This window comes from Phoxinus phoxinus (genome assembly GCF_949152265.1).
Source record: "Phoxinus phoxinus genome assembly, chromosome: 5".
Classification (NCBI taxonomy): Eukaryota; Metazoa; Chordata; class Actinopteri; order Cypriniformes; family Leuciscidae; genus Phoxinus; species Phoxinus phoxinus.
Window position 1 is genome coordinate 36328047 of NC_136880.1, and position 25725 is coordinate 36353771.

The following is a 25725-nucleotide window of genomic DNA, read 5'->3' on the forward strand; positions in this document are numbered from 1 at the left end:
TAATAATCTGTTCTAAGATATAAATATATCGATAGCTAAATGTTAATGACATAGCCTACCAAATTGGACATTCTGAAGTCCAAGTTTTCTATTAAAATGATAACACTATTAAACAGTGCCCTTGTTAGACAGTAGCCTATAGTTACTAATAACAACAAAGTATGCATAATTACACGCAATTAAACCTAACCCGTACATGTAGCCTAATTCAGTATACGCTGTAACCCTATAGGCTATATATATATATATATGCTACTCTTTTTTTTCACTAGAGGTTGCCATTTTGGTAGCCTACCACTGAAGGTACAGCCACAGTAAGCCTACTTTTTGTTTTGTAAGGACAGGTACGCAGCTCACAGACAGCCAGTTTGCAGTTTGAGCAATTCAAATCAGTCGCTGCAAACCAAATCCGACAGATTCATCCACAAACTCATCTCTCTACACAACGACTGCTGTTTTCAGCCCGACATCCTTCAGGCTGTCAAAACAAACATCCAAAGTCAGATTTAATGACATACGCCAGGAAGGAGTTGAATGTGTTGATTTCTGGCATATTTTGGCTTGATATTTCAGTAATAAAGTCTATGGCTCTGTTTTTCCACCCGATAAGCATAAGCCCCATTAACAGGTCAATTACACAAGCACCTGTCTCTCATTACTGCTGTCAGTGAGTGCTGCGCCACTTTCTCACTCCATGCTCTTTGAATAACCAGTGTGGGCAATTCACTCCTCGGCTAGTTTAGCTTTTAGCAGTTTGAAAAAGGTTGCCTTTTATTTGTCATAAATTGTGGCCGTTATTTAGTTTATTTTTTTAAAAGCTAAAAGTCATCTCTTCTGTAGCAGTGATGCTGTGTATCTCCATTAGTGGTCAAAACTAATTTAACAATAGACTTGTCATCTGATAAGTCACTGCATTCCTCTGTAGGGTAAAATTTCCACAAATTCAGAAATCTTCATAACCATAAAATACTCTCATCATTCAGCAAAGATCAGATTTGTGTCTGCCATCTGTCATCAGTCACATGACATCATGATATTGAGGAATAAAGCTGCACTCTGTGTTTGGAAGAAACATGGTTTATCTAACATAGTCACCCAAAAACGATTTTATTAATTCATTCAAAGGGGTTTTAATTAGGCTATATAAATGCTTACTATTATGTAGTAAAAAAACAAAAACATTTTGCATATGCAGAATATAATCTACAATTAAAGATTAAAAGACATATTTTTGAATGTACAAAGCTTATACATTTTGAGTTACTTAAACATGAGGTAGAATCATTAAAACCTATTAAATTGTATATGGCATGACATTATAAATGAGTTCTGCAACTTAATTGTAATGAAATGCTGCCACCTGCAGGCGAGCTGAAGGACTACAGGTGTGTTTATCAGACTGAACTGTCTGACATATGAAGAGGTGGAATGTGATTTGAACAGAAACTTGTTTTCTCATATCCAGTTTTAGCTTTTAGTTTTCTGTCCCCATTCCTTCTTTCTTAACTCCACTCGTCTTATTTTCCCGCTTACTGTCTTGGGCAGATGATCTACAAACTCAATCTGACAAAAAAAAAAGAAAAAAAAAAGGGTTTAAACATTTGAAAGTTGAAACAAAAGATGGACTAAATTTAAAGAATTAAATTAGTAAGCACTGAACTCTATTTGTAAGTTACCTTGCGGGGATATTTATAAGGAGCCGTGACAGTCTTCACGTGAGTTTGCAGTTCCTGGATCAGTTCCTTATGGTCTCTAAATTTAAAATCTGCTGTCAGCACTACAAAAGCCTTCACCACCTGAAACATGAAGTCAATGCAATGTACATGTTGTATTCCATGTGTGTAATAATTATGGTTACAATTTTACTTAAACTAAATAAAAGATTAACTGAGCTGCATACTTAGACACCATTTTAAGGCGTAGTGCTGCCTTCAAGTTCCGTACATTTATGCCCAATTCTAAGGTCACACTGCATGTACCCTTTACTGAGAAGGAAATCCCAGAATGCATTGCACTACCTCTCCTCGAACCGGATCAGGGCTGCTGACCACAGCAGATTCTGCTACAGCTGGATGCTCTATCAGAGCGTTTTCCACCTCGAATGGACCAATGCGGTACCTAAAACACACACACTCCAGAGATGTCAGTTTACAAAACCTGACAATCATCATCATCATCATCATCATCATGATCAAAGCAGAATTCATACCCTGCGGACAGGATGACATCGTCAGCTCTGCCAATGAACCACAGGTATCCTTCTTCATCCATCATTCCCCTGTCACCTGTCAGGTAGAAATCCCCACGGAAACATTCGGCCGTGCGCTCCGGCTCCCCCTAGGAGGAATTTAGATCAATCAACTCCAGCTCAACAGCTTTATTGTTAGTACGGAGCCTTAGAAAATGAAATGTACCGTATACTCTGTAAAAAGAGAGAAGGGTCTGTCCGGTTTCACTCTGATGCCGAGGTCTCCCTCTTGTCCTTGTGGCACAACAGACCCATCTTCATCTACCACCTTAAACCAAAGCAGTCCAGAATTACTCCTCACACCTCGCAGAAAATCAATCCAATCTGACAGTGAAAAGCACCTATTTAAAATAAACACCTGTTATCTCCGTTTTTTAACTTTGTCTTTTTATTTTATATAGCTAATTATCTGTCTTAGATCATTTTCAGTGCAAATATTACAGTTATTTTTAAAGGGGGTCCATTATGCCCTTTTTTAAAGCAGGGCTATGCAGTTTCGGGAATTTTTTCGCTGTGTTCTCGCTTTTTGCTCGCAGGTTTCTCTATAGAGCTCCCCCTACAGCTTCGGAATAGATATTTGACAACACTGTCGAAAAACTCGTTGGCGACTCTCAGATACCAGAGGCTAGTAGATCAACGACATCAAAGCAGACGGGACATTCTTTACAGCGTGAGGGAACGCAATAATGACTGAATTTTAGCAGATTTTTTTGCCGTAAAGCAATTCGTTACATCGCGAAACCTGACATCACGCGATACTTCCTGATGCCGCGGCCCGCCGAAGCGCCGATCCAAAGTTGCAAGTGTCTCACAGGCGATAGGGGGGTGTGAGACGACCACCATTCAACCCGAAATAAGTAATATAACCATTCCAATGACACTGAAGCTGTTCAGTTAAGGTAAAAAACCTGCATAGTTCACCTTTAAAGTCTTGATTTAGTCTAGTTGAATAGGTTTTCATGTTGAGTAAAAAAAACAAAAAAAAAACATTATTTTTAGCATATTTTACATTGTTGCAGCACCCCTCCTCCCAGTCTGTCAGTAACGTTCTGTTTAGTTACGGTCTCTATGAAGACTATTCCTTCCTAAAAGCACAATGTGCTCTGATTGGTCGACTGGACCAGTGTGTTGTGATTGGTCAACTGGCTTGAGTGTTGAAACTCGTGGTTATGGTAAGGGGCATGACGTTTCTAAAACACACTACTAATGCAACTCAGCCAGGCTTCTGCCCCTTTTTTTACGCCTTGGGAGGGAATTATTCAAATGAGCAATATTGTGACGTGCACATTCCCAGAAGAAAACTCAAGACTACAATCGAGGCATTTGAGGGCGTTCAAACAGACACATTACACACTAAAGAAAGTTGAAAAAGTAAAACATCATAATAGATCCTCTTTAAAGTCAGCATGAAACAGAAGTGGTGATAGTCTTTTAATCACTATTGTGATGTATATTTGAGTGAAACGGCTTCTCGAACTAGAAAAAAAAGTAGGGTGCCGCAGGACTTGATTTTGTCCATCAGGAATTTGATGGTTGTGGTTTGCTATTGTGATGTCATGTGAGTGACAGGTTGCCCCGCCCTCACACCAGTGAACATTACAGAGAAGAGGCGCTGCAAGAAGGAGGGGAAGTTATTTTAAATAAAGTATTTAAATAAAAAATAATGATGTGCACATATAAACCATTTATAATCAATAATGTAAAATTCCATAAAAAAAATAAGAACAGTCCATTTTGATTTCATAGTAAATTTAATATGAAGCCAGTGTTTTAATATAACCACTGTTATTTCCAGTTTAAACCCTGGACAGACTGTTACTGCACCTGAACATCATATCCCGGAGAAGCCTTTCCAAAAGATCCTGGTTTGATCTTCATGCCTTTGAATGTGCCAGCTATTAAAACCTGGGAGAAAAAACATAGGGATGACTATATTGTGTGTGACAGCACATAATGCTAAGCTTAGATTTACTAATCAGTTCATTATGAATTTTGTTAATGAATCGATGACTATATAATATGGGTGAAAACAGATGCTAATTTTGGTCCCATACTTCAAAAACTGATCCCAGACTTACAGTCTCAGTCTGTCCATATCCTTCATAGATGTCCAGTCCAGTGAGTTCTCTCCATTTCCACATCACCTCCGGGTTAATGGGCTCTCCTGCACACAGACAGTGCTCAAGAGCCTGGAACGTATACCTGTCAGAAACCACAGGCAAAGATGAGGATTACACATTCATCTGGATTCTGCTGTGATTGACAGCGTTATAAGTCCAGGTTAAGGTCTCAGTTATTTAATAACCAGTTTAGTTACAATTTTTGCAACTTGCATGCTTTAAAAAAAAAAAACCTTTTACAGACACAAACTCGATAATCATTAAACTGATGAACTGAGAAATCAAATTTTCCTTGAGCTTTTGACATATAAGAGGTCATCATACTATAAGAATATCCTGTAAATTTCAGAACTGAAAACTTCCTTGTTAGTTCAATAAAAGCTTTTATTGACACCAGGCGCAGCGAACGACAGGTTTTTTAAAGTGGGAAAACTGCAAAACTGTTATCCAATCATAGCAGTGGGCGTTTACTTCAAAGTCTTCAATGCTGTACGCCCATAAAAACGTTATGAGCGTTTCAGGAGCTAGGCTTAAAACCCGGGTAGAAAATAGCCTATTACTTATGACTTTCGCTTGGTTTTTACATTAAAAAACATTAAAATGAGTAAGTTGACCTCAGACAACAATATAACATTTTTTAAAAAGCCAGTTCATGACCCCTATAAACCAACCAACAAATTAAGTCTATAAAGAACTTGTAACTTTAGACCTAAAAGATAATTCATTTGAATTCCAATACATCATAGCACATCAGTCGGTACCTGGATATGTCGTCCTGTACAAGCATCCGATAGGCTGTTGGTGCCGTGCAGAAGGTGGTGATGGGATAGCTGCTCAAAGTCTGTTTGGAGAAAACATGAGTGTTACCAGAAAGCTTTCATTGACTTGAATGTGTTCTAGTAAAATAAGTCAATAAATAATACATACACAACTGTTCAAAGGTCACTAAGAAATTATTACTTTGATTCAGCAAGGATGAATTTAATTGATCATAAAAGTCACAGTAAGACATTTATAGTAGTCTATTACAAAAGATTTCCCTTCTAAATAAATGCTGTTCTTTTGAACTTTCTACTAATCAAAGAATCCCGGAAAAAATGTATCTCGGTTTCCACGAAAATATTAAGCAGAACTGTTTTCAACACTGATAAACATAAGAAATGCTTCTTGAGCAGAAAATATGTTTATTAGAATGATTTCTGAAGGATCATGTGACACTGAAGACTGGAGTAATGATGCTGAAAATTCAGCTTTTTCCATCAAAGTAATAACTGACACTTTAAAATATATTAAAATTGTTATTTTAAATTCTAATAATATTTCACAATATTAAATTTGTATGTCTTTTTGATCAAATAAATGCAACCTTGGTGAGCAGAAGAGATTTCCCAAAAAAATAAAAATCTTACCAACTCCAAACTGGAGTCGATTTGCAATGTCTCTTTAAAGTAAGATTAAGTGTTGTGATTTTGTTTTCCATAAAACATTTTCATACAACATGATAGGGAGATTTCTTAAAGAATCAATTCTTGATCTTTAACTTTCAAGCAGAACATTCTTGTCAAGAATGGACCTGTGATCTTCCTGTACCTTGAGAACTGTGTTTGTCTCAAAGCGTGGCATGTGGTGAACAAACACACATGCTCCCTGGATCCACGGAGCAAACACACTGCTCCACGCCGACTTGGCCCAACCTGTGTCTGACGTGTTCCAAAACACATCCTGCTCCGTCAGATCCAGCCAGTACCTTCACAATTCACACAATTGATATACATTTTATGTTACGTTTTCATTATACACTACTGTTCAAAAGTTTGGGGGTTTTGATAAAAAATATAGAAAAAACATAATATCGTGAAATATTATCAATAAAAATATTATTTGAATATATTTTAAAATGTAATTTATTCCTTTGATGGCAAAGCTGAATTTTCAGCATCATAACTCCAGGCTTCAGTGTCATGCGATCCTTCAGAAATCATTCTAATATGCTAATGCAATTATTAATTATTACTTAGTGTCAATGTTGCAAACAGTTGTGCTGCATAATATTCTAAATGCATTTTTTCAAGATTCTTTGGTGAACAAAATTCAAAAGAACAGCATTTAATTGAAATATAAACCTTTTTTTTTACTTTATAAATGTCTTTAATGTCACTTTTTTAAGTTTTTATTAATATAATGTGTCCAAAGACAAAAAAATCTTGCAGACACCAAACTTTTGAACAGTAGTGCCCTATCTCTCTCTCTCTCTCTCTCTCTCTCTCTATATATATATATATATATAAACTTGCAATGCATCCTTAGCTACTGTGTAAGTTTTGAACTGCTCAATGCAGTGCTGATCTGTCATGAGTTTAGCCCACTGACCCTCGGAATGATGTCACAAACCTGCCGTTCACCGTGAGCCCAAGACCGTAACTACAGTGGCTTTGTTGTGTCATTTTTGGAGAGCCGGTTGTGCCACTAGTGAAGAAGATAGTCATGGCCTCCTCACTCCTGGTGTCCACGCAAACATGATCATCTGACACTCTTCTACAACGCAAACACAACATCTGATAATAACATTAAATACGTCTCTATAAAGGTCTCAGTACTTTGTAATTTTTCACATATGTTTAATGTGCACACTCTGTACATCTCCACTGACCCCATGAGTTCTGTCAGGTTGCCCCAGCCATGCATGGCCCTGCGGGACAGCAGAAGCTTGGTGGAGATTGAAGGGCATTCTGAGGCTACTGTGTCCAACAGTGGGGCCAAAGTTTCATCCGTGATTACACACTTGGCCCCAGACGACTGCAGACGGTGGCGGATATCTCGAGCTGTGAGCTGAGAGGTGCCGGGGATCAGAACCGTACCTGTGTGAGGAAATGGGGTAACAATGAAAAATAAACCATGTTGAAAGGACAAGCAGAGAGAAGAGGTTAAGCAGTGAACTTCCTGCTCATATGTAGGGTAAATTGGGACACTTTTTGAAATAAAATAAAATATGTTTGCAGTTATCCTGAATTAACACTATATTACAATATTCAGATGGCTACATTTAAATTCAGCATTCAGAAAAAGTTGTTCATTTTTTTTTTTTTTTTTTACATTTATTTTAGGCAAAATAGGGTGGAATTTAAATGTCTGCCATAATATGTAAATAACTTTCAGCTTAACCATTAGTGGATATTTTTCTATTTTATTTTTACCATTTTAAAATGACACTATTCAACTTTAAACTGGTCCAAACCAGCATATTTCCCCAGCAGTGTGAAGTAATAAAATTAGATTACAGTTTAACCCCAACAACGAACCAATGGAAAACAGAGCAAGGGTGAAAGAGTCATATAAACCTATTGCAGCAGGTCTGTAAGACTGTACCTGTTCTGAGACATGCTACATTAACCAGCCACCACTCAGGGACTCTGGGTAAAATGAGGAACACACGATCCCCTCTTTCCAAACTGCACACCTGATGCAGAACATTTGCGAGTTTTCTTGAGTGGAAGCCCAACTCCTCAAAACTCCACCTGACCTCTTCTCCGCTGTCATTCACCCACCACAGAGCTGGAAGAGACGACCTCTGTCCATTCTGTAATATACAGCAAACTATCTCACACGTGCTGGCATTGTAAAATCTTTTATTTTTTTATTTTTTATTTTTTTTTACAAATTAAAAGACATTTAAAATTGAGCTTGGATAATACTATACAATATTTTTTATTAAGTCACCGCAAACATTATATAATTCAATGTGCATGAGTTTCTGTTAGTGTCACCAAACAGAATTACAAAATGATAATTCCTACCTAAATACCTGCCTAATAGGTAATTTTGTGTTCGTTCAATCAATTAATGTGGAACAAGAGGTTTAGTAAATTATGACATTTTATTTTTGAACGAACTAACAAAACCAAGCTCCATATTGACCATTTGGAGGTGAAAAAAAAAGTAAAGTCAGGGCATCAATAATTATTAGTAATTGACCTGATGACTTGGTTTGTTTAACTTTGTTTAGTTGTAGTCCCATAAATTGTATATCAATGTCAAAAGACACAGAAAGCAGACACACTCATTCAATCTTATTCTCAATAAGTAGCTCATTATTTCCACTTTATTCATTTGAGCAAATTACACGCAAGCAAATTCAAAAAGTACCGCATGACGGAATGACAAAATAATAACAAACGGGTTTCCAAACGCATCTTCTCAATCCCATTGTTCGCCCCAACCTCCCGAAAAACACGTCACTTTTTCGCTCTCTCGTGCATTTTCAATGTCCTCCTGAAAAGTTTTGTACTGTCTCTCGATTCGAGTTATTACAAAACATCCCGCTTTAAGTAAAAGTAGAACACCAGAAGCAGAACTAATATATTTCTTAAATTACCTTTTCTTTTGTTTCCCACTGCTCGAGCACATCTTTGGCAAAGTTAAACTGCTGAGGAATGTGTATGTTGTAATCCCATCTCATGCTCTCATAATCGCAGAAGTTTTTTGGTACAGATGTTTTGAATCTGCACATTTGCAGCCAGTAACCTCGCTCATACATTTCATTTTTGTTGGCGTATTTCAGACAGCGTTTAAAAAGGGTTTTGCGAAGCACATACAAACTCATTATCCGCCTTTAACTGTGGACTCGACGTTACAAAAACAACGCGTTGAGGTAGTTTCTACCACCCAACATTACAATTCACACAGCTGGAACTTTCACACGGACCATTATCTTATTTTCGTTTCCTTTAAAGGTTTTTCCGTTCTTTGCAATAAACTTCTAAAAGTGCGTCCTATAAAACTAGAAAAGACAAATGGAAGCACTGCAGAACCAATAAAAGCTGTCCAGTTTAGCTCCGTGAAAACAGACACTAATTCTATTCGGATTAGTAGAAATGACCGTCTACAAAACTAAAGTCCCACTTGTTACGCCTTAAAGACAAACCGGATGTAAATGTGACAGTACATGCCAATTTATTGATTTTGGTAAAGTTAATTAGGTGTAAACCTTCAACAGATGTGAAAACTGTCATTTAAAAAGCGCTTGCATGAATAAAAAGACCATAATTATATGCAACAAACCTTCTGAGATATTTTTGTTTTAATTAAAAACGTTTAATAAAAAAAATCCACATCATACTTGTGACAACTAAAATATTAAACAATTAAAAGTCAGACATAATACATTTAAAATAAGATAAAATGGTATTAAAAAAATTCTGAAAAAAGAAAAAAAGTGCTCAGTGTCTGAGACGAGTGCGTCGTGTGCGGGCGATGGGTGTCGTCACTTTAGGAGTCTCACTCTCAGCCATGACAGCATCTGCAAAAATAATTAGAATGAAGCATGTTAATGAGAGCTCTGCTAAACAATCAAGAGTAAAAAAAAAAAAAGAATTATATGAAAGTAACTGACCCTCTTCCTCCTCTTCATCACTGGTGAAGGTGATTGCAGCTTTGGGACGAGAACGAGATATTCTTGGGGTTACAAGATCACTGTCATCCAACTTCGGTTTACCACGGCCTGAAGGAGAGGGAGATGCCCAATGAGATTCATTTTATAATAAAATTAATTATAGTATGTTTGTGAACAATTAGCTTGAACCTTCACCTCGTGTGGATTTGCGCACACTCTTGAGTGGCTGTGGCGTATGCACGTTTTGGCTCTGTGTGTCTCCTGTCTGCTGTTCCCTCTCCTCGCTCTCCACATTCTCCAGCCCTTTAGTGTGAACAGCAGTCAAACGCTTCTCATAGTCTTCAACCTGTGCCTAAACAAACAGCTACTTTCAGCATACTAGAAGAAACCGCAACCGGTCACCAAGTCACAATCAATGCTCTGTGCAGATACACCGTTTTGCCACCACACATTCGCAATTGTAGTACCTTAAACTGTGGTTTTGCTCTTCTACGGAGTTTTGCCGCAATGGACAAGAGAGGCTGATAGACTCCAGGCTCAGTGAGTTTATCACTGTAACAATCCCAGCACTCCTGCAGCTTCTTGAAACCTCGCTCACACACAGACAACAGGGAAAGAGACACGGCCAGATCTGCCCACTGACGCTCGGTCCTGCAGACCGAACACAGGACAGATTACTCATAAGAGGGAGATTCAGACTGATCATGTCATAAAGCAGCCCAATCTTACAACAGAAATGCTGCTCTATTAATGTTTTCGTGCAGAAAGACGAATTGCACATTGTGTCCGATACTCACTTTGCAGTTCTGAATCGTTGGCAGAGCTTCTCCACTAAACTCTCGGTCTGTCTCTCTTTAGTGATGTAGGAAAAGAGTTGTCTGAAAGAGAGAGAGAGAGATAAATCTAAGTGATTTGTCATGTAGAATAAATTAAACTGCAATAGCAGCATTAACAATATCTCACTTCATGATGGTGTTGAAATCCTCCTCCTTCATTCCACGCTCAGGATCAGATAATCGGCTGATGATGTCTGGAAGCAGGTTGTAAATGGCGTTGTCCTGAAGATATAAGCAGAGTATTATAATTGGGACTTCTCGTTTGGGGGGGGATATGAGAGACAGCAGAGCTGCAGTGGAAATGCTACCTTTGCAGAGAGCTCGTTGAAGAAGTTGAGAGCGAGGCTGGCAATGTGTGGCTCGGGGTCTAGCAGCAGCACTGCAACCTCACTAACCTGACCTTTGACCTTCATCACGTCCTTAAGCACCAGCTGCGTCAAAACCATGATGGCGGTCAGACGCACAGATGCATTTTCATCACTCAACCTTAAGAAAAATAGGTTACAATACTGATCACCACAGTAATAAACATTTAAACTATAGATTCACCGATACTAAATACTCTGATAGCTGATTATTCCGAATGATATTTCCAGATGCTCTATAATATTAGAGGTTAAAGTTAACAGCTATTATATTCAACTCATAAGGTAGTTTTCATAAACACCATGACAAATTTATTCAAGCATACATAATTAACAGTAAATAAGCTCCTCTCTGGTGTTTTTTAAGCTAACTAATGAACTGACACATGGTTCACAAGCTGTTTTACTGACGTCTTTCCACAGTTGAAACACGGATTAGGCGATTACATGAGACATGGTTCATTTCAGTAAGTTGTTGAGTTGACTCGTGTTCCACACTGCCGCTTGAACAGAAGCGCTACAGTGATCTGTCGTGTCATATTTAAGAGAGTCAAAACACCATTGTTTGAATTGTGATAAAATGGACAGACTTTGAAAGCCTCTATTGTTCGATACCGATCATTGGCCAATACATCGGGCCATCTCTAATTTCAACTTAGCCCTCTGCTTACCAAATTGTAAAAAATTACTACTCTGCCGCCATTTGAAAGTTCGGATACATTGTACTTTCGGTTCGGTACTTTCTGGAACAACCAATTATGCAAAACATCCCAAAACCAGTAGTTGTATATCAGACAGAAATTCACGAAAGACCTTTTGGCTTGGAGCTACCTGGCATAAAGGTTGGGCGTCCAGGGTTCCAGGATGTTGGGAAAGCGGACTGTTAGGTCACCAAGAGCAACGATTGTGTTGGCTCTGACAACAGGAAGTGGGGATTTCTCCAGCACCGTGAACAGCAGCCTGATATTGTCTTTACAAACAGGAGGACTAGAGAAAGACAGATGTTAATATTGCTTGACTAAAGAAGCAAATATTATACAATATAATAAGTTCAAATGTTTTGGCAGTGAAGACAATCAATGTTACAAAATATTTTTTATTTCCAATAAATGCTGTTATTTTGAAGCTTCCATTCAAGGAATTCTTAAAATAAAATAAAATGAATGCTGGCTCTTTTTTTTTTAGCATAACAGACTTTTCAAAAATTGACAAAACTTACCAACCGCAAGCGTTTAAACTTTAGTGTAAAATATCATAATACAAGTACCTGATCATCATATACTGAGACAGAGCCAGGCAGGCAGCAGTGGTGAGTTGAGGGTGGGAATATTTGCCTGGAGAACTGCAAACTTTCACCAGCAGAGGCAGAAATGCACTTAACATGTTCCCTTCTGCAAAAAAAGAGATCACAGTGCAACAGGGATCAGTGCTTTGTCAAGCAGGTAAATCCTTCAAACAACAATGAGGATTTCTTTTTCTGCATTCCAAGCCAAAAGTGTCAAATTTGTTTCATTAGATGGGCTCACCAGCTAATAACTCAATCTCACAGATTTTGCGGATAAACTCCGCTTCAGTGTCCTCAGCTGAAGCGCCAACTAGCCCGAGCTCCTCCTCCACACAACTGTCATTAGCCGCCTAGCAAAAGAGGCACAAATCAGTCAGCAGCATTATAATGGATCAACACTTTAATGTGATGTGCAGAAAACAGGTAACAAGTAACAACCAAACAGAGGCCTGTCTTCGTTAACCTTTTTGTTGGCAGGTGCCTTCTCTTTCTCCTCCTCTTCTTCCTTTTGTCCTCTCCTCCTCCGAAGCTCAGAGCTGACACTCCTCTCAAGGTGAGATACCTGCCAGAATGCCACAGCTCCACACAGTGACAGCACCTGGGCCAAGCTCACACAATTCACTAGAAAACAAATGAGAAAATCTTACTGACCCCAAACGTTTGAGTCTCTTAAGCGCACCAAGGCTGCATTTATTAAAATCAGAAATAGTAGTATTCTGAAATTAATACAATTTAAAATTGAACATTTTTATTTATTAATTTGATGGCAAAGCGGAATTGTCAACATCATTACTCCAGTCTTTAGCGTCACATGATCCTTCAGAAATCATTCTAATATAGTGGTGCTTAAGAAACATCTCTTTTTAGCCTAATCAATGTTGAAACAGTTGTGCTACTTAATATTTTAGTGGAAACCGTATTTCTTTGAATAAAAATAGAATTCTTTGAATTTTTTGTAACACTGTAAAATTCTTTTGATCAGTTGAATGCCTCATTGCTGAATAAAAAAGCACTAAGATTTTCTTTTGAAAACTTAATGATCCTAAACATTTTCTAAAATTATACAAAAAGTTACATCTCGTGTCCACATTACCTTGTTCCTCAGAGCCCTGGGACACACTTTCTTGCAGTTGTGTTTGGGTGGACTCTCTGCCCTCTGTGATTTGTTCCAATAGGAGACGAGCAGAGCGTTGGAGGAGATGGGAACACAGCTGGTCAGGTGATTCTGCTAAGAAGTAGATGAGACGGACAGCCTGTTCCATGAAGGTCTGCCAATGGGGGTCAGACTGGACTACTCCTGTTCAAATAAAGATACTGTCGTTACCAAACAGGAGATATGTATGAAAGAAATCAGATGAGAAAGAGGGAAATGAGAGAAAGACCATGTTACATCTGTCATAAAAAGATTGGGTGATTGTGGCAAAGCAAGGGTTTTAACCAACACTTGTGATCAGATCACCCAAGACAAAAGCTAATACGAAAAACCTAAAAGAACACACCATCAGCAATGGCCTGGGACAAACAGCTGAAGAGATGGTGGTCCATTGGAAGCCTGAAGGGGACACCCTTGGTTTGCTTAAACACAAGAACAAACAAATCAGCATATTAGAATGATTTTTGAAGGATCATGTGACACTGAAGCCTGGAGTAAACTCAGCTTGGACATCACATTTTAAAATATCTTAAAACCATGATTTTAAATCGTACTATTTCACAACACTATAGTTTTTACTGTATATTTAGAAAAAACTGCATCATTGGTGAGTACAAGAGACTTAAAAAAATAGTTTCGACTCCAATCTTTTTAAGGGTAGTATATACAGTGTATACATACCCTCACATGGTCTGTTATATTAACGATGGTGATGAGTGCGTCTCGAGCCAACAGATAATCTTCTGCAACCTTCTCACCCAGAGCGACAGAGCAGAGCGTGTCCAAATTACTCAGAACCACCTCCCTCTCAGCACTAAAAAAGAAAAAGGTTAGACAAGTAGTTCACCATGCCTCAAAATACTACATTTCTTAAGTAGCATGTCAAAGACAAGAATGCCCTCAGATTACCAAAGAACCAGCTCATAGCTCATTGGACATTACAGAAAACAGAGCTTCGACCCATGTCTCCACACACACACACACCACACACACTATGACTACCCTTCCCATCTCTATCCTGCATTTCTCTGAAGGAGAGCTTGAGGGGAAGAACTTACTCAATGTAGGCAGGCCCTTACAGCAAAGCAGCAAATCTCCACTGCCCAGCCAAGATTACCAGCCATAAGGAGCACAGGAGAGCTCTGAATCTTACCCACTGAGCTCACATTCGCCTTGGTCTCATCATTGGGCAACATTTTTATTATGCCGTGACATTAAATCAGTTCAACTGAATCATTGACTAACACATCCAGGAAGTATTAAGAGTTTGAAGGTCTCACCGTGCTGCCATGCCCAGCAGTAGCACTGCAGCTCTCCTATGAAGTGCTTTAGTCTCTCGTTTTCCAGAGAACCTCTCCCACAAAACCTGTACCACTGAAGTCTGCAGGGCACTCTCATTGCTGAAAAACTCCTGGACCTGCACAAAGAAAATAAAAAAACAACAATTGTCAAAAGAAGAATAAAGTGTGGGAGTGACTGCTTAAATGAGGGGCTAAAGACACTCACAATCTCCTCCAGACACTGGACGGTCCCCAGCGAAGCATCGACCATCAGCTCTGACAGATTGTCCACTAAAGTCTGAGCCTTCGCTCTGATGGACAAACACAAAAAGCCATTTGAGCTACAGTAATTAAATTGTACTCTTTTAACCTTGAGCAAACCAAAATGTTTGCATACTTGGTGTTGTCCCCATGAGGGTTGAGGTACATGCGCCTGTAGGCCTGGATAATGGCGTCCTTGATTGTAACATCAGTGGACCAGACCAGAGGCAGCATCTTTCTGACTCCACATACAGAGTCAGCCACACTAAACTCAAATGCTGTGACGCAGAACTGCACCGCCTCCTGCACAACTGAGAGAGAGACCAGTCAGAGAAAACTAAATACTGTCTATATATATATATAGCAACAGACATTTTCTTCTGTATTGTGATGTATATTTGAGGAATTATTGAGAAAAAAAAAGCGGGTACTTCATAGTAATTACCTGTAGTAGTTTTCCAGTACAACATGTTGTTAATGACAGCAATGGCTCTTTCCACTTGTAGAGCAAAGCTCTCTGTGTCTTTCAAGTACTGAACCAACATCTCCTGCTTCTTGAGTTCACTCTCTCTCCCTTCATTGCCTCCATCCTCTTTCTGTGGGGTGAGTGGAGCGTCGCTCGTCACAGCCTCAGGTGTTTCCTGCTCTGGGCCTGAGGAGAGAAATGCACACAATGTTTTTATTTGCACTAGGAACCATCATCTTATCTAGGCAGGTGAGACGATGCACAAGACACTATCGTGCTCCTCAGCATGATGCTTTAAAATGGAAGTTATTTAGAAGACCATTCAATGTACCAAAACACATACCCTTGAAAAGTGTTGCGAGTGTGTTGATCAGCTTTTCTGCATTCAAGTCAGCTAGAGCCGAGAAGAATGATGACTCTGGGAATAAGGAGTGTGCCCTCATACACAGACCAACTGCCTTCCTACACACAGTTAAACACCACACATTGCATGTCTGTGTGCAGAAATAAGGGTATGAGAGAATGTGTGTTAGTTCACATGTACCTGTATTTACTTTCCCGGAGAAGCTGTGCAATTTGGATAGCAGTGTCCCGGTCGCTTCTTTCCTCCTCTCCCCCAGTCTCCTCCTCCTCCTCCTCCTCTTCTTCCTCACTTCCAGGCTCCAACTGTGCTTTCACAGTCATCTCCACCTCAGGCTTCATTGCATCCCAAAGATCAGCTGCTGTGATGACTGCAACTACAAACACAAATCTATAATCTTACAGCTGGACACAAATTGACAGTAATAGTGACCAACTAAAGACTCAAGGAACAACTCAATTATAAAAGCAACATACCAGGCACTTGCTCTTTCTGGTTCTCTCGGATCTCTTTTAATTTAGCCATCTCCTTATCCAGGGGCTTTTTTAGGTCTACACTGCTTAACTTAACACAGAAATAACAAAAACAGGTATATTACTTTCTGTAAACAGATGGATGTCTGTTTAAAAGTTTGAGTTAAGATTTTTAAGGAAGTCTCTTATGCTCAAAGCTTTTATTTTGTTCAACAATACAGTAAAAAATATTATTGTGAAAGATTACAAAAAATAAAGTAGTTTTTCTATTTTAATATATTACTGTGATGGCAGAGCTGAATTTTCAGCATAATTACTCCAGTCTCCAGTGTCACATGATCCTATCTTTCATCCATGATCTATCAATGTTGAAAACAGTAGTGCTATTCTTTGAATAGAAAGTTAAAAAGAACTGCATTTATTTGAAATAGAAATCTTTTTGTAACAATGTAAATGTCTTTAGTGGCACATTTGATATATGTAATATGTCCTTTGCAGAGTAAAAAAAAACACTTACAGCAAACTTTTGTACAGTAGGATATGTACAAGAGACTTTAATCGAGCATGTTTATACCTTGCAGCTGTAAGGGTTATGAGCAATGAAGGCAGCCAGCAGCTGGATGGCACTCTTACACACATGGACAGACTTATCACCCAGACGCCCAACGGTCAGCTCCATAACTTCAGTGTACCTGCACAGTGGCAAGGCCTGTCAGAGGGAGAAGGGGAATTATATATCTCAAGAAAAATTCACCTTGTTTTCGGTTGTCATGAAGGGGGGGTCCCCACAAGCCACTCACCTTACTGTTGACAATACGTGCATAGACCTGCAGCACACGTGCTCGGACATGTGAGTGGGCATCATGGATGTGCTCCTGCAGTGTGTCCAGAAAGCGATCTCGGCCGGCACGAGCAGAATCATCCAGCTTATCACCAGACAGAACCCGGACCAGAACCTCCCCGAGAACCTCACACACAGCCACTCGCAGACTCGGACTCTGACCAAACACAAACAACATGTTAACACTTCTTTGCTCTAGTGTGTTTCCTAATAAAGATGCATTGTATTCTGCAAACATTGCTGGCTCTGTGACAAACTGCTCATGATCCACAATTGTAAGTAGCTTTGGATAAAAGCAGCTGCTAAATGCATTAATATAAATAGCAGTCAAAAAAGAAAAAGTGAAGCTATAAAATATAAAACTTTCTATAACGGTTGCCCTCAGATTACCAAAGAGAGAGCTCAACGCCAACAGAATTATTCCAGAGAACTGAGACTCAACCTGTGACCCCCACAAACACAGAAAAACAACAACTGTAAGCCCCATCCTTTCTCCTTCCCTATATCTTTAAAGGATAGGAATTTAAGGGGAAGAGGCTAGTTGAATGTAGGCAGGCCCTTACAGCAAGACAGCAAACCTTCACTGCCCAGCCAAGATTACCAGCCAATAGGAACACAGGAGAGCTCAGACTCAAATTCAGTTGGCTCATATTCGCCTTGGTCTCATCACTGGGCAAAAATCCAATGACAGAAGCAATGCAATAGAGAACATATGCGACTGTACCTCTCCTTCCAGGTGAGCCAGGAGAACACTGATGTTGGGGATCATGGTTTCGGGTACCAGAGTACTGAGTTCAGACAGAAAGCTGGAGAAAGCCTTCACACCTGAAGCTTCTCTAGCTAGTTCCTCACTCGACTTTTGACCAATCTCTCTGAAATGCATACACATATGGTTATATAGAAACATTTTCAAATATTGTCTTAGACAAAGGGGGCCATGGAGTAAAAAAGGTAGAGAACTATTGCTATTGGCTATACTTAATTTTATTTCTATTTGTAACCAAATACTGGTCGAATCAGACAGTAAAGCACAATCTATATACCCAGTAATACCATTCAAGTATAAGAACAACACTAAAAAGACTTCAATTTCACCTCATGACCTCTCCAACGATGGCCTTGACACCATACTCTGTGCTCCAGGCAGTCACAGCTTGTGCACACACTGACGCCAGCTGCTCAAAGTGCTGCAGGAGCTGAATCACCTTCACACATGCTCCTGTACAAGACAGAGAAAGAATATTCAGGACAACACACTCAGCTCAACATCTACAGCATTGCAAACCCACTCATGGGTGTGTGAAGAGCATATAAACCCACCTAACATGTGATTGTATTTCTTCACCATGATTCCGAGCACATGAATGATGGCGTCTCTGGTGGACTTGCTCTTCATGTGGCTTATTGTGGGGTTTTCCAGGAGCTTATAGCAACAGCATGTCACACAGCTACATGAACCAACAAACATTGCACAAACAAAAATTGACATTTGCGATTAATGAAGCATTAATGAAGACATAGAAAGTTTAAAAAGAGCAAGGGTGAGTGACAGTTTAAGAGGAAGACAGTTACCTGACAAACTCCTCCTCCACTAGAGACAGACTCCACAGAGTGCGAATGTCCAGCTGCAGCAGTTGAGTCAAACACTGAAGAACGGTCTCTCTCTCACTGTCCCACTGCAGGAGACCTTTTCCGGCAGCTTTATCCTTCTTACGACCCTAAAAGAAACACAGAGAAGTTTAATATGTTGTACACACAAAATCAACCAGCTCAGAAGCAACCGTTGTTGCCCTCAGATTACCAAAGAAGACATTCACAGCTGGTGGGCTCATTAGGAGATGTGACTCTTTGCTAACTGACACATTTACACACACTCAGGGACATACTCAAACACACACACTGTAAGCTGTCAAATCAGCCACAAATGTCCATTTCTAAAGGAGAATTGTATTATGAGTGACAGCTGGCATCAATATGGGTGGGCCCTTACAGCAGTGCAGCAAATCTCCACTGCTCTGCCAAGATTACCCACCAATCAGATAGCAAGAGAACACAAGATCCCAGCCAATAAGCTCATATTTGCCATGTTCTCATCATGGAGCATAGTATAAACTAATGAAAAACTTGATAACATTCAACTGTACCTTGCTGGGTGCTGTGACGATAGTCTCCCTGTATGAGTCGCTCTCAAGTGTTTCTGTGAGTTTGCATAGCAGATAAACACTCATTTTCACAGCGTTGAGCTGCTGTTTGCGGTCCACGGCTGACAGAGAGCCCGACAGGAGGAGAGTGGGCAGGGAAACCGACAGGCCCCTGACCACTGAGAAGACAGCATTGTGATGTATTGTTGGAAATTTAGTTTTGATTCTTTGAACACAAAAAGAATGCTTTAGTTTGATTATGAGAGATACTAACCTTGTACCAGCAACTCCAGCATGTCTTCTTTCACCACCACATCCACTGTGCGACAATGTCTAAACAATCAGAAAATGATGCTTAGCCAAGTCGTGGGGTTAAAGTGTGTAGTGCACACAAAAATGTAAATTGTCATTAATTCCTCACACTCATGTTGTTCCAAACCTGTAAGACTTTCAATAATCTTCGAAACACAAATGAAGATATTTATGAAATCTGAGAGCTTTCTGTCCCTCCATTGACAGTTAAGCAACAGCCACTTTGATGCTTTAAAAAGTTAATAAAGAGATCATAAAACTAACCCATAAGAATTGAGCCGTTTAGTCCAAAACTTATGGAGAGAAACAATTGCTTTATAAGAACAACAGATTGAATTTAAACTTTTATTCACAAACATATATCAACTCACACATCAGTTGTGGTAAATAGAGGCTCAAACATGTTCGCTCGATGTGCGAGAACCAATGAGGTTAATTTTCATGTGTGATAGACATGTTTGAGCTTCTGCAAGATTTGGACTAAACCGCTCAATTTATATGGACTAGTTTATATCTCTTTATGAACTTTTTGAAGCAACAAAGTGGTAGTTGCGTAGCCATCAATGAAGGCACAGAAAGCGCTCAGGTTTCATCAAAAAAGATCTTCATTTGTATTCCAAATATGAACAAAAGTCTTACGGGTTTGAAACAACATGAGGCTGAGTAATTACGGTAGATGACAGAATTTTTATTTTAGGGTAAACTGTTATGCATTTAGCTCAGTTTTATACCCATATTGGTTTCTTGTCATGCACTGTGTGTAGGTGAACCCAGGCCCTAGTTTATTAGTTAGTTGTTCTTTAGGCTGCTGAATTGCAGCTTATTTAGCTGCAACAGATTGTTTTGCAAAAAGACAGAATAAATATGAAAATCATGAAACATCTAAACATCTCAATTCAAATAAATATGAAACATAAAAATGTTTGACTTCAATTTGGGATCAGAATTCTTACAATTAAATTTATACCCAAATCAAGTTATTATGGTTTTATTTTAATGATTCATCAGCATCACCTCTTTGTATTAATACTAATTTGGCCTTTAGAAAAATTGTGTTTGCAGGTGTTACTGCTGCCAAACCGTATAGGTTGTATAACAAAACTTTAATCAATTTTATCTAAAAAAACCCTACTTTTTATGGGAATGTGTGTCCACACTTACTGCAAAACACTGTATGCGGTGTCAAAATGCTCCAGGATGCACAGGGACCCTTGACTTCTCAGTGCTGCTTTAAAGCCTTCGTAAGAGACAGAAACAAGAAATTATTCCACTACAGAGGAGAAATAGAGAAATGTATAATACAGATTAAAAGAGCCCAGCAGCACTTACTGTTGATGTGAGAGGGGAGCTGTTTAGCAGACAGCACATCCTGAACCACATACTGGTTAACAGCACCAGACTTCACGAGATCATCCACACAAACCGGCACGATAAAATCCCACGACATCTCTGCAGCCTAAACAACAAGCAGTGAATATAACGTTAACTTTACATATATTTATGTGTAGCAACCAAAGTCACTGCAACGCAGGAGCAGAAAAAACACGTTTACACACGTATGTCTTACAAATGTTATTGTACTTATTACCTCGTTTAATAATCGCAAAATAAAGAGTTTTATTTTATATTAAACTGAAGCGAAACGTTTGTTTTGTTTGCCAGGGTAAGCTAACATGCTACGCTAACTCACAGTATAAACAGACAAAACAATTTTTTTCTTCGTAAACGACACTTTCCGATATTTAAAAAGGTAATATCACATATCCGAAAACCTACCGTGCAAACCGACCGCTTTATTCCGAAAAACTCCTAATCAGAAGAACTAACCCGAGGAAAGAAAGTTGACTGGATTGACTGAACAACGGTTTGAGTCGCAGCTTTGAATTTCACAGACACAGCGCGCCAAAGGAAGTAGTAGTACGTCATCACTGACTCCGCCCACTCACACGTGCTCAAGCCATCAGTAGAGGGCGCCACACTACTCTGCGATAATGGTAGTGATTTTTAGATTTTTATAGAATGTACAAATGCTACACTAAAAACACATAGGGTAAGTGGCCATTAAAGACAACTCATCAATTTTACGGTACAGTTTCGTAGAAACAAACACATATTTTGTAAAAAAAAAAAAAAAAAAAACGATGCATTTTGAAAGTATGTACACAGCCTACAACATGTATGGGAAAATAATGTTTTAACACGAAAAAGCAGCCTACATACATTTCCATACATCTCTTGCTAAACCTGTCTTGTCTGCATTCTATGTTAAGTTCATGTTTATAGCTTTATTTAATGTTGGCCTAATGTGTTTGTTCTGGTTGTTTTTGTTTTATTTTGAACATTTGATTTTAGTCCCTCGTTTTTTAAACGTGACCAACGATTTGCCAAGTCTCTTAGGTTTTCATGAGTTTTCTTCACAGGACCATCACCATCAATGACCATCAGAATAACAATGGCTGCAAATAAAACAGTGACAAGCTGCGATCAGTGGCAGAATGCAGATGAATGACTCATGAATCCTTCTAAAGAGAGACGATCAAGCGTTGAAAGGCTGATAATAGACTGTATGGGCAGTTAGGAAACTAAATGATGATAGTGTCGATTGATTGTGATTGTAAGCACCTACAACGAAACTCCACAAAAATCAGTGGTAAATTGTGTTCATAAAATACAAAAAGACGTACATAAAATAGTTAATTTCCCAATATCACCCTCTTGAATTTTGTTAAACTTGTAACACTTTTGTGTGTGTGTTTTTTTCCTCCTTTCAATAATTTTTACAATAGTGCAAACACACATCTCTTAGAAATCTAGAACATTTCCAAAAATTCATATATTAAACAAGTAAAATAATTCTTGCTTAAAGCTTAATCACAAATAGAAAGAACAAAACAAAAAAAAAGAAGAAGAAAAAATAGAAAAAGAAACGGCAAACAGATGCTGTTGATTATGGTACATGACAGTTCTCATCATATTTCTTCAAAAAAAGAAGTACATTTTCTGTTATCAATTATTCTTAGTGATTTGATTAAATATTTTACTTCACATAAGAAATAATTAAAACATAAAAAGACAAATTAAATCCTTAATGCACAGATTACCGTTCATATTAACTTTAGAAAAACAATAAGAGCTCAAATAATTCCAGAAAATGTATTAAACATTACAAGAGAAAAACAAAGGACAGATGTCTTCAATTTCTTACAGAAGGTGCACATCAGCTAAATCACAGTATTTGGACAAAAGTGCGTTACAAGGGCATATATTATGCCAAATTTTAAAATGCACTTCTCTCATTTTATTGGGTATGCAATATTTAAATAACCATGTTTTTCTCTATTGAATGTTATCTATTATAGATCTCCAAAAATATGTTCCCTTTGGAGTGATTAAGTTTCTTGATTGAGAGAGTTGACGAATAAATGTATTATTACAATTTTATACTTAAAAGTGAAACACCTCCCAAACATAACAAGGGTAATTGTTTAGAACATGACTCATGGGCAAGGAAAGCTTTCATCCGACATATTAAATCACTTGGAATAGCCTTTATAACGGAGTTAAATTCTTTAAATGACAGGATATTCAACCAATTAATTTTGAATATGTTGTTATCATAAAAGTTCAGAACTTCATGACCCCCCTCACTCCTTTTGTTTGCTAAAATATAATTCTTCAATTTGTGAGATTTTTTATTCCAAATAAAATCAAGAAAAATCTTATCAATATTTTTAGAGGTATGATTATATTCTGCTAAAGACAGGGAAGGTACACAAATCTGGATAATCCATTGATAAAAAGACTCTGCCTAAATTTGACAGATCTCTTTGTAGCCAACTATTAAAAATAGATTTTGTAGACAAACTGTCTACTAATTATTTTTTTTTCGTTATATGAATCCCCAAATATTTCCCTTCATTTTTAATTGGTAAGCTATGTTTTCAATTTCAGTTTCTACATTGTCAAATAAACAAATAATTTCACACTTGGACAAATTAAGTTTGAGACAAATTAATATTTGTCTGGTTTGGGAATAAAAGAGATATCATTCCTTGTTTCATAGTGGGAATTATCGTTCCAGTTTTTATGCATTCTTGAAGACTTTTATTTTGACATCATAGCATTAATTTCCCACTCTTGGCGTCACGATGACCACACGAGGTTAGAGTGCATGAAAAAAAAAGAAACACACGTGGGTTGTCTTGTCAGACAAAAAATATTTTCTGGCCATTCTTTTATTCAGTGTTTTAGACGCACACGTTTTAATTCACATTAAAACTGATACATATATTGAGCTGGTAAGAGCCTCTGGATACCGATGCTTATTTTATAGTTTGCCAGCTGACATAGTTATAACCGCATTGAACTATGAACCAACAGTGTTTATGAACCAACTTATGCAAAATATTTACAGATCAGAGAATTACAGATACAAACCATCACAATAGTTGATATGACAGTCAGCAACGAATATTTTAATAACAAGCCTGCATTACTTTAATAACAGTAGGACTTTCGTTTTTATTTTGAAGAAGGATGGAATATTTGCCGGACTCTAACGCCAGATATAAAGATGTGGATTACTGGAATGAGCGGTACCGGACGGAGGAGAGCTTCGAGTGGTTCGGAGACTTCACAAAATTTGGACACCTGCTCAAACAGCATGTGGGATCTGAAGAAAACATTTTGATGCTGGGTAAGTTAGACCGTCCAAAAACTACAATTTGAAATGTTCAATATGAGTAATATTTCATATTGTTTTATTGTGTATATATGATCAGTAGGGGGCGCTACTGCACTTTTTGTGATTTTTTTTGTGTGTGGCGCATCCAGCTATTTTTTGGTTGCCAATTTTACAATTTGAAAAGAAATAGCACTTTCCCGAAAATACATTAAAATGCTGTGCACTGGTGCTGTTGAGACGAATAAGAGCCAAATGATAGCAAAAACTCACTGGATCCATCTTTAATGAGCAAACTGATATAATGTGGCTCAATCATGTATCAGTTATTTATCTTTATCTTTGCATAGCAAAGATTTATGTGGTGGTTGTTTATGGTTAAATTTAGGTTGCTAACAGAAGTTGCATTTTAGTTAAAGTCACCATGAAATCAAGACCGGATGCGCCAGAGAAACAAGTGCGCAGCCATCTTTAGAATTTTGATCTTGTCTTTGAACTTCCGTTTTTGCCTATGGCATATTGCTGCCAAAGAGTAATTCGTTGATGAAGTGGATTTAGTTATTGTAGTGTTAACAAAAGTTATCATGAGCATTGAAATGTTTGAAGTGGATATCATAACAAATGTCAGTAGACCGGGAAGATTTTAAAGCGAGCTGTTCATTCATAAATCCGTAAGATCTTACCTTCATGCTGTGGAAATACAAACCGGAAGACAGAACACAACGAGCTATTGCGACTTCCGTTTTCTTCTTCTATTCTAATTCTCACGGTTATTCAATTATCGGTTATTCAGCAGATGCTTGACAGTACAGTTCCTTCAGGGATGTCCCCCTCTGGGTATCCTAGGATCATGTTACTTGTTGGCATGTTGGACATACAGGAACTCCGTACATGGTTTGAACCAGCTTTTAAAAAAACATGTAACCCCATGAACCTAGAAATATGAAAATTACTCACAAGTTTGTATCACAAAGAGAAGCTCAAGAATGGTCTCCTGGTTTGCCTAGACAAGGAACCTTGGTTTCTTGATACATTTTGAACATTTTGTACTCCCAGATTTTTTATTTAAAAAAATAATGTCAGGCAGACAAACAATGAGCTTAAGGGGGCAGTGTTGCTCAACTCACTCACAATATGGATTATATATTCAGCTGGGTGCTGTATTGGAAATGAGTTTGGACCTCTGACATGCTCTCTGAGCTCCAGATCTGTTCTTCAATGCACTGACACAAGCTCCCATCCCCCAGGAGCTGGTTCAGCTATATCTCAATCCAATTACCAACACTTAAAGTGGAATAATAAAAGCGCATTGGTTTAGGGGCTAGTGTGGGTCAAATTGATCATTATTTCATGCAGCTTTAAAAGAGCATGGATCAATGAAGTGTGTTCCTAACGTAGCGTTTGAAGACCAGTGGTTAACCTTGGAATTGTATGTCCAGTTTCACAGACATGGCTTAAGCCTAGTCTCAGACTAAAATGCATGTTTGAGCTGTTTTAACTGATAGCAACATAT

The 25725-nt window shown here is 38.3% G+C and overlaps 3 protein-coding genes across 6 annotated transcripts in view; 1 reads left to right on the forward strand and 2 right to left on the reverse strand.

Annotated features, from left to right (window-relative positions):
- Window positions 1-1063: 1063 nt before the first annotated feature.
- On the reverse strand, window positions 1064-9294 carry acsm3 (acyl-CoA synthetase medium chain family member 3). Of its 2 annotated transcripts, none has more exons than XM_079613878.1 (13): window positions 8741-9294; window positions 7735-7945; window positions 7019-7226; window positions 6760-6903; window positions 5959-6115; window positions 5130-5209; window positions 4327-4450; window positions 4073-4153; window positions 2415-2516; window positions 2210-2337; window positions 2019-2118; window positions 1677-1796; window positions 1064-1563 (listed from the first exon to the last, which is right to left on the reverse strand). In XM_079613878.1, the coding sequence occupies exons 1-13, from the start codon at window positions 8966-8968 to the stop codon at window positions 1468-1470; spliced, it is 1779 nt and encodes a 592-aa protein (XP_079470004.1). In that variant the 5' UTR covers window positions 8969-9294; the 3' UTR covers window positions 1064-1467. The 2 variants fall into 2 exon arrangements, 1 of the variants encoding a protein (XP_079470004.1); XR_013797819.1 differs by having other exon boundaries at window positions 1113-1563; window positions 1901-2118.
- Window positions 9295-21433, reverse strand: ncapd2 (non-SMC condensin I complex, subunit D2). The gene is made up of 32 exons (XM_079613839.1): window positions 21308-21433; window positions 20861-20987; window positions 20693-20768; window positions 19494-19552; window positions 19223-19398; window positions 18651-18796; window positions 18399-18526; window positions 18174-18297; window positions 17803-17950; window positions 17038-17235; window positions 16812-16946; window positions 16241-16328; window positions 15948-16140; window positions 15747-15865; window positions 15383-15589; window positions 15074-15248; window positions 14903-14987; window positions 14677-14813; window positions 14078-14210; window positions 13743-13818; window positions 13337-13540; window positions 12707-12864; window positions 12485-12593; window positions 12226-12349; window positions 11790-11945; window positions 10902-11079; window positions 10721-10815; window positions 10555-10635; window positions 10225-10408; window positions 9953-10109; window positions 9758-9865; window positions 9295-9664 (listed from the first exon to the last, which is right to left on the reverse strand). The coding sequence occupies exons 2-32, from the start codon at window positions 20976-20978 to the stop codon at window positions 9585-9587; spliced, it is 4155 nt and encodes a 1384-aa protein (XP_079469965.1). The 5' UTR covers window positions 20979-20987; window positions 21308-21433; the 3' UTR covers window positions 9295-9584.
- A 73-nt stretch (window positions 21434-21506) lies between these two features.
- ece2a (endothelin converting enzyme 2a) overlaps window positions 21507-25725 on the forward strand; it is a 77433-nt gene continuing 73214 nt past the window's right edge. Inside the window, exons 1-2 of one of the 3 annotated variants that reach the window (XM_079613915.1) lie at window positions 21507-21581; window positions 24064-24227. In XM_079613915.1, the coding sequence (XP_079470041.1) occupies window positions 24068-24227 (160 nt within the window). In that variant the 5' untranslated portion in view covers window positions 21507-21581; window positions 24064-24067. Of the gene's footprint in view, window positions 21582-23661; window positions 23830-24063; window positions 24228-25725 lie in introns of those variants that run through there. The other 2 variants (XM_079613913.1, XM_079613914.1) reach the window with 2 other exon arrangements.

Bases quoted from the DNA above. Each gene is read 5' to 3' on its own strand.
- ncapd2 (XM_079613839.1), bottom strand. From the start codon at position 20,978: ATGTCGTGGGATTTTATCGTGCCGGTTTGTGTGGATGATCTCGTGAAG. The intron at 19,553-20,692 runs GTAAGTGTGGAC...CTGATTGTTTAG, and splicing joins ACCGCATACAGTGTTTTGCA to ACATTGTCGCACAGTGGATG. The intron at 15,249-15,382 runs GTAATTACTATG...TCTCTCTCTCAG, and splicing joins GTACTGGAAAACTACTACAG to TTGTGCAGGAGGCGGTGCAG.
- acsm3 (XM_079613878.1), bottom strand. From the start codon at position 8,968: ATGAGTTTGTATGTGCTTCGCAAAACCCTTTTTAAACGCTGTCTGAAA. The intron at 6,116-6,759 runs GTTTGTGACATC...TGAATTGTGAAG, and splicing joins GGGCTCACGGTGAACGGCAG to GTACTGGCTGGATCTGACGG. The intron at 1,797-2,018 runs GTAGTGCAATGC...TTCATGTTTCAG, and splicing joins CTGATCCGGTTCGAGGAGAG to GTGGTGAAGGCTTTTGTAGT.